The sequence below is a fragment of the Camelina sativa genome, chromosome 5, assembly GCF_030686135.1.
Source record: "Camelina sativa cultivar CO46 ecotype springtype chromosome 5, ASM3068613v1".
In the NCBI taxonomy this organism is placed as follows: domain Eukaryota; kingdom Viridiplantae; phylum Streptophyta; class Magnoliopsida; order Brassicales; family Brassicaceae; genus Camelina; species Camelina sativa.
In genome coordinates, this window is record NC_141884.1 from 6609057 (window position 1) to 6617445 (window position 8389).

The window sequence follows — 8389 nt, forward strand, 5'->3', positions numbered from 1 at the left end:
AACAGTACTTTGATAACGAAAAATTAAATGTTTAAATGGTTAAATAATTATTGTTTTTATATTTGATTTGGTGGCGCAAGACGCGGTTAATAATCCTAGTACACTGATTGAATGTGTGTCTATATATATTCATAGTGATGATTGCCTGTCATTGATAGAATAATTAAATGGGAAAAGGACTAATTTTTTTCTTACGGGAAATAAATTACAATCATTTGGGAAAAAATAATTAAAAGGATAATAGTCAAATAATTAAAAAGATAATAGTCGTTGACAACGACATGGGATTTATTGTTGGGCAATTAGAAAGCCTCGTTGAAACTACCACAAGTTAAGTATACTACAGTAATATGAATGTATTAGTGATAGAGCTTATTTAGTAAATTAGTACTAGCCTACTACATATAAAAGTAGTACGTAAAATTTAGTGGTACGAGATACGGTATGAATTAATATGATAATTTAATTAACATTATTTATTTTTGTTAAGAATAGAGAAAAAGATAAATATTGTCATACAGATACAGTTTACACAATTAGTAAAAGTTATAAATATTCTACTTATTACAGTTCAATAGTTAACATCTCAAATTGATGCGGATACGATGTCAACAGTCAGAGCCGTAATACGACGTACGTGTGTCTCCTCGATAATCATATTTTTCGTTTTCTCAAATTGATGCGGATACGATGTCAATTAACGTTCAGAGCTGTGTAATACGACGTACAACAAAAATGAGATTTGAATATCAGATTTGGGGTCCAAATCGTAACATGATTTTGTCTTGCGGGGAGGACTTCATCGGGAAGGTAATCACAAGTAGTCGACTAGTCAGTCGATCATCTTCCTTGGACACCAGATGCACTCGGAAAATCGTGACATCTTGTTTTGTCTTCAACGTTACGAGCGTATATAATTATCGGATAGCTCTGCTAGTTACTCATTTATTAAGCCCAAAAATGACAAAACATGAATTTAAGTATAATTTCTTGTAAACATGAACTGTTGTGTTTTTATTATTACCAACCAAACGCGAAAAATAAATAAAATAATTAGGTGGTGATACCAATAAACTTTACATGAATTCTTTCATACGCTCTCAACGCTAAAATTAATCTAAATTCTAATAAAAGGTTTCTTCACCTTTTTTGGAAGTTGAGGAACTTGATACCATAAGCAAAGACAAAGAGAAAAACCAGGATCCATCCTATGTGGACAACGGCTACAACTGGTAAGAAGTCATGTTCGAACCCGAATCCATCTTTGAGCAACGTTTTCAGACTCGTGTCTCCAACACCAGTGATGTGCACAATCGAATCTGTGTCTCCTACTTGAGATGTGATGATCCCGTACAATGTCCATGCCACAGGCGATGCCCAATAGTACCATCTCCACCATATCGGTATTAGCTGCGTCACAAAGTTGTTCGAGTTAGTTAGCTCTTAAAACACTTTTATTGGTATTCATGATTCAAATGTAAATTGCCTAGTTCATTTACCGGTCTAGCAATGAGGAAACCGGAGAAAAGATTCCAGAAACTGAGGAAGAAGGACATGCAGATTCCAGCTATTTGATAGTTTGGTGTCAAGGCCACAAGCATCATACCGTATAGAGTGAAGTAGATGAAGCTTGTTAACATGTAGTAGTAGAACCAGAAGAACTTGACCACAGTCCAGTCGTATCCGATCATCGAGTAAAGGATTAGTGTGTAGAGTGCAGTTTGTGCAGTGTTGTACATGATTTCCACTGCTACCTGTACCACTTTTAGATTTGAGTTTCTGATTGTGGTCATTTAATGTTGAGACAATATGATTAGAATGGTTGAATACCTGAGAAATTGCATAGGGAATGGCAGAGTACATTCCAGCGGCTTTTTCACGGTAGAACACCGTTCGCTCGACGGCAATAGCAGGTTGAACTGTTGCAGCATTGGTGGCACCGAGGAACAATACAGCAGCGTACATGGCTCCAAAGAAATTATTCAGGTCTTGCTCTTTCTTTCTGTTTTAGTTTTGGTTTTTGGATGAATACGTCACAATTTGAAAAGATGATAGTTTAATAATGAAAAAAATAAAAGAGAAAAGAATGGCTTACAATTTAGTTCCGGTTTGCCAGAAAATAAGACCAAACAAGACACCAATGACTATCGTCATGAGAAACCGAATGGCATTGTACTGAGGATATCTCCAGTTTGACCAATATTGTTTCCAGAAGCAAGCCTTCATTTGAGTACCAAACGGTTGCGCGTACTTGGTTTGGAAGTAGAGATCATTCGATCCCGGTGGTGGAGTACTGAGCTCTTTGATGAGTTCCTGATTTCTCCTGAGTATAAATAACATCACGTTCATGTTAGAAAGACAGTGTAATCACTCTCGTTTAGTAGTAGCGTTTTTCTTAAAACATACTGATTAATAGAGGAGTTGGCAAATATTTGAGCAAAGTCCACGCTCATTTGTGACTCCATTGAAGGAGTACTGACGTCAAGCATCCACGTCGCAGGATTGTATCCGTCCTTTATCTTTGGAACCCCTTCAATACCCTGCAAGTAAGGTTCTAGTTACAGTTACTTCCATGGACAAAATATCAAAAATTCATACGACCAGGAGATGGTAAAATAACCAATGAATCACCTCAAAGTATTCAACGAGTTTTTGAGAGTTGTGTCCTAAAGTCCCAGCATATATAACTTGGCCTCCTCGTTTCATCAGTAGCAGCTGTAATAAACAAAAGATGGAAGTTAATTTTTTATCATGGTTTTGGGACTCATAAGTGGATTTTTTCGAAGGCCTACCTCGTCGAAGGATTCAAAGATATCGATGCTAGGCTGGTGAATTGTGCAAACTACGGTTCTCCCTGTATCAACGGTATTCCTAACAGTACGCATTACGATGGCGGCAGCTCTTGCATCAAGACCAGAGGTTGGCTCGTCCATGAAGATTATTGAAGGGTTAGCTACCAATTCAACTGCAATAGTAAGCCTTTTCCTCTGTTCTGTTGAAAGACCATCTACTCCAGGAAGTCCAACTATAGAGTTTCTAAGGGGTTTAAGCTCCACCAACTCCATCACTTCTTCAACAAACATCTATTCATTTACATAAACAGGCAAAAAAAGGTGTCAGTTCATAATAACATGCAAGTGATTATGATAAAACATTATGCATAGTAACATTTACCTCTCGAGTTTTAGCATCTATGTCAGCGGAAAGACGAAGCCATGCTGAGTAGATGAGGGATTCAAAAACGGTAACGTGTGGAGAATGGATATCGTTTTGTTCACAGTAACCAGTGACTCTAGCAAATGTTGCTTGGTTCTTTGGATAACCAGATATGCTTATACTCCCTTCGATGTAGCCTTCTGTTTTCCTACCGGCCAGGACATCCATTAAGGTTGTCTTACCCGCACCACTGACACCGACCAATGCTGTCAATACGCCTGGTCTGAAAGCTCCATCAACGTCTCTTAGTAACTGGAGGCGGTCGCCTTCAACTCCTTGAGCCTTCATCTCCTGCAGAATAAAACAATGAATGAAACTTAAGGTGCAATTGTAAGAGCGATAGACCGAATAAGAAACTATGAGACACAGTTACTTACTGCAGGCATATCAACGTAGTAGTTCACATGACTAAATGCAAGAGAGAGCGGTTGAAAAGGTAAAACCATTCCTCTCTTTGTTGAAGTACTAGTGAGTTCAACTACAGAACCTGCAACATCTTCACAAAGTCAGAATATTCAAAAACGAAAAGATAACTACAAAATTCAAGAGGTAAAAGATTTCACCTTCTGTTCCACGGCCACTCCCTTTCTGTTTGTCTTTACCTTCTTCCACAACTGTAGCTTTGGAGTTACCGAGAGCTACACAAAATATTTTTCAAGATCTTGTCAACTAAGAAATGATTCTTTGTTCAAACATATTAAAAACATGAAAGTTAAAAAATAAGAGCACTTACGGTTTAAATACATCAAGGCTATTATGTAAAAGACATTGAACAACAAAGTAAACCCAAGTAGCGCCCCGATACATATCCAAAACCAATATGGCTCTATGAAGAAGCCTCGGCTCTTCAGCAAGACTTCTCCAACTGTTTTGGCGTCGATGCGTGTATCATTGTTTGGCTGCATCATGTAACATAACAGATTTGCATCACAATTTCCAAAGAGATAGTCAAACAAATAAGGACTTGGTGAAATCTTACGCTGCCCCATCGCTCATCAAGAAACTCATTCATAACTAATGCAGTCTGTCCATACATCATAGGTGATAAATAATAAGCCCAAGTCATCCACGACGGTATGTCATCTGTGAAGAGACATATAAAATATTATTACTTAACAGTCTCATAGATATCAAGAAGTCTTTGATTCTATAGTTCAGACAGATTTTTCTTGTTCTAAGATATGATATGAGAATGTGATCTGCTTACCTTTAGCAATAATGAAGCCTCCAAGAACAAATACGACTAGCAATGCTAAGGTCCCGCCCGAGTTGGCGATTACTTCAGTTCTTCCAAGGGCTCCAAGGAATCTAAACAAAGAAAGGGCCATCTGATTCACACAGAAGTATGCCAACAACTGCTTGAAGAACCTAATGGCAAAAGTTTTGTTAGTTCAAGGGAATGACAACAGAATTGAAAAATAAAGAAAGTTCCTAGTGGTCTTCATAAGCACTAGAAGCTAGCAAATGTACCTAGCAGCAGCAGGAGCAAAACCAATAGTGTAGTACGTAAGAACAATCCATATTACTGACTCAATAAGAGACAATGGAATCTTCAGAAGAAAAGCAGGTAAGGCGAAAGCCCATGGAGGATAGAACAAGAAGTCCCTCTGCTTGAAAAAAACCGGGAGCCTCATCACTGTGAATGCTAGCTCAGCCATACCATTAAACATTAGATTGACCAGGCTGAAAAAGAGAGCACCATAAAACTTTTGACCATCTTGCACCGTGCCAACAGGCATTTCTGTCCTTAAAAAGACTGTCATGGCAATCAAAGACATGATGGTTATCTGGACGGTCTTGAACACATACACAAAGGAGTTGCGTTTCATAAGCAACCATTCTCTATCAAAGCATGCCTTGAACAGCTCCTTGTTTGATATACCATACTTTTGTGTCACCAGTGCAGCAGGATGGGTTTTAGATTTGTCATAAGGAACCCTGAATTCTGAAGCAAGTTGTTGTCCGGTGTGAAAAGAATTGTAGCCGCTTGAAAAATCACTTACGGACACATAGCTGTAAGGTTGCTCTCTCCTGTTCCAGTACTGTTCTTGGTCCTTCTTAGACGTAACTTCTTGCAAAAAGTCTGCAACACCTTTCCTTTCAGGACACTGGAACCCCATGTACTCAAAGAACTCAAGAACGTTGTCTCGGGCCCCTTGGTAGACAACATGACCCTCTGAGAGCAGGATAATGTCGTCGAAAAGCTCAAATGTCTCGGGAGCAGGTTGTAGAAGCGAAATAACCATGGTGACATCCGCGATATGAACTAACTGCCTCATGAACTTGCAGATTTGGAATGTTGTTGAGCTATCCAACCCTGTTGATATTTCATCCATGAAAAGAGCTGTGGCCGGTCCAACCAACATCTCTCCTGCTCAATTTTAGAACACATCTTCTTTGTTACTGTAATGTAAACATGACAATATGAAAGTGAATATATGCAAAACTCACAAATTTTGTTACCTGTTGTTAGGCGCTTCCGCTGTCCACCAGAAATACCTCGTCTCATCACATCTCCAGCAAGTACGTCAGCACAGATGTCTAGACCAAGTATCTGTCATGTGCCAGTTAACCAAGGATAAGCCCAAATGTTGTTTGTTAGAAAGAGAGACCAAAGCACAAAATCTGTACCTTAAGAACGTAGTCTGTAACCAAACTAGTTTCTTGCCCTGATATCGAAATGGATTTCATGAATGCATCAATCTCAGGGTCTGGCTTAATCCCCGCTTCTCTCTCCCTCCTTGATAGCTCAGTAAGCAGCTGGTACCGAGTACCAACACCTAGACATCGCCCCGAAAAATCCAGTGTCTCTCTCACGGTCATCTCTCCAAAGTGAAGGTCATGCTGACTAATGTAGGCACAAGTCTTCTGAGGAACAAACTCGCGAAATTCGTGGCCGCAGTAAGTTATCCTTCCAGACATCTGTTTGTCATGAACCAGGAAATGTTTAACTCAACCAGAAGCTTTTTAAGAGCACATAAAAATATACATAACAAAAATAGAGAACAAACCTGGAGGGTGTCATCAAGCTTCCCAGCCAAAGCTTGTAACAAAGTTGTTTTCCCTGAACTTGGTGGACCAAGTAATAAGGTCATCCTGAAAATATTAAAACAAAAATGTTACTCACAGTCACATATGTGACTAATATTTACGTTCACTTTGTTACAAAAATGTTACTCACAGTCACATATGTGACTAATATTTACGGTATCCGAGAGATATAATATAGCAAAAGACCATTGTTACGTTCACTTTAATTACCTTGATGGTTTGACAATGCCACTGATACCTTTAAGTATCTGAATCTTCTTCTTCTTAGACGGTAGGAGGTGGAATAATCCAAGAATGCTCTAATTTAACAAATAACATAAGAATCTTAAGTCAAGCAAGAGTTCAACAACGACAACATGTGAAAATAACCACCCCAATCATCAGTTTCACACAATTTTTACATTTACACACATAGATTTTGATATTTTATAAAGATATCTAATTTTGGAACAACAAGACTACATCCCAAACAAAGTAAAATATTAATGGCATGACTCAAAAAGCCGTAAAGTTAGGTATATTTATATTCTGAAACTTTTTAGATCTCGTTTTCCCAACGACATCATCGAACAGGACAAAGTTACACAAACACAGAAAAAAAAAAAAAAAAAAACGAACCTCGATGGTATTCAAAGTGACGTTGAAGAGAGTAGGAAGAGCTCTGCTTGCACTACGAACATCTCCCTCAACTGAAACATTCTCATACCTTACTTCAATCTTCGGTACTTCAATTCCCACTCTGTTTTTTTTTTTCCGCCAAATCAAAAAATTAAAATCAAAATAACAAAATAGAAAGTAAAAAAAGACAAAAGACAAAAAGTGTTTAGTTTATGTCTGAAAAAGAACCTGTCAGTTCTTTCTCTCAATCTCCGGAGAAACTTTTCGTTATCTTCTTCGACGAACTTCAAAATCATTTCCATAAGATGTTTCTTCTCTTTAGGTGCAAGATTCGTCAGGTCGACTTCTTCAAGTCCAACCTTACCGTTGACCGTCGTCTGCGGCAGCATACCTTTCCTTAACCGATCGTAAGTAGGTAACCTCTCCAGCGCCGCCCACCGGAGCTCCACGTCATCTTCATCTCTCCGTTCGCTACGACCAAACGCGTCGTCCTTAAGGGGAGCGAACACGTCTCTGAAGCTTCTTGAAGCAGCTCCGGCTAAACTCCGCTGACTAGTTGAGGCTAAACTCCCACCTCTCCCGCTCATTGTTCGGACAAGATCCTCGTCTCGTCCTAACATCGTTTGTTCGGAAGGAGGAAAGGAGGCGGATTATGGAAGTCGAGATTTGAATCTCAGGTCGATTCGTTTCCGGCGACTGTTTAAAGGAGAGAGAGAGAGAGAGAGAGAGAGAGAGAGAGAGAGAGAGAGAGAGAGAGAGACTTTGTAGGTGGGAAGAAGAAGAAGAGGCGGGGTTAAGTGCTCCCAGTGACAAAATGTTTGTTTTGTTTTTTAAATATATATACACTTTTAATTTGTCTAATACATCTAAGGGCATGATTACTAAGGGTTACTCATGAAATTACTTTAAATAAAAAAATAATAAAAAGAAGAGAGAGAAGAGAAATCAGGAGTAATCGATCCTTGCTGGAGGACTGGGGGAACCGTTTCTCAGAATTAAATAGAGATGTGTCACTTACTTATTGGTACACCTATTAAAAAATGAATATATATAATAATTTCTTTTTTTTTAATTTTCTGAGAAATTTTCATCCGTTTCTCGAGTAAAAATGGTCTTACTCCCTATATTTTCATCTTAAGAATATTTTGAAATTTTAGATTTATTTTCTTTTGTATTTTTGTACATATTTGGTAAAATTTCTAATTTTAATTTTACAATGTGCTGTATCTTAACAAGAGGTCAAACAAAAATCATATTTATTTCCTTAATTAGTGTGCGATTTTTTTTTAATATAAAACGAAGAGGGTAACAAATTCAGCTATTTCAAATTAAAACATCTTTTGGTGATTTTATTTTTTTTTAAGAAAAAAATATTTTAGTCTTTTCCGGTTTAATTATTCTATTAAAGACACAGGCAATTACATCACACAATGAATGAATAGACACACATCCAATCTGTATACAGTACTATTAGTTTATTTAGATTAAGACTATTACTTACAAA

General features: G+C 37.9%; 1 protein-coding gene across 1 annotated transcript; it reads right to left on the minus strand.

Annotated features, from left to right (window-relative positions):
* Window positions 1-986: 986 nt before the first annotated feature.
* Window positions 987-7747, minus strand: LOC104785889 (ABC transporter G family member 34). Its single transcript, XM_087513220.1, has 20 exons — window positions 7114-7747; window positions 6886-7006; window positions 6478-6566; window positions 6228-6312; window positions 5848-6138; window positions 5680-5770; window positions 4687-5587; window positions 4424-4584; window positions 4196-4299; window positions 3950-4115; window positions 3780-3854; window positions 3594-3703; window positions 3175-3507; window positions 2793-3083; window positions 2632-2715; window positions 2407-2540; window positions 2096-2323; window positions 1831-2002; window positions 1500-1754; window positions 987-1410 (listed from the first exon to the last, which is right to left on the minus strand). The coding sequence occupies exons 1-20, from the start codon at window positions 7503-7505 to the stop codon at window positions 1141-1143; spliced, it is 4353 nt and encodes a 1450-aa protein (XP_087369346.1). The 5' UTR covers window positions 7506-7747; the 3' UTR covers window positions 987-1140.
* Window positions 7748-8389: the final 642 nt, after the last annotated feature.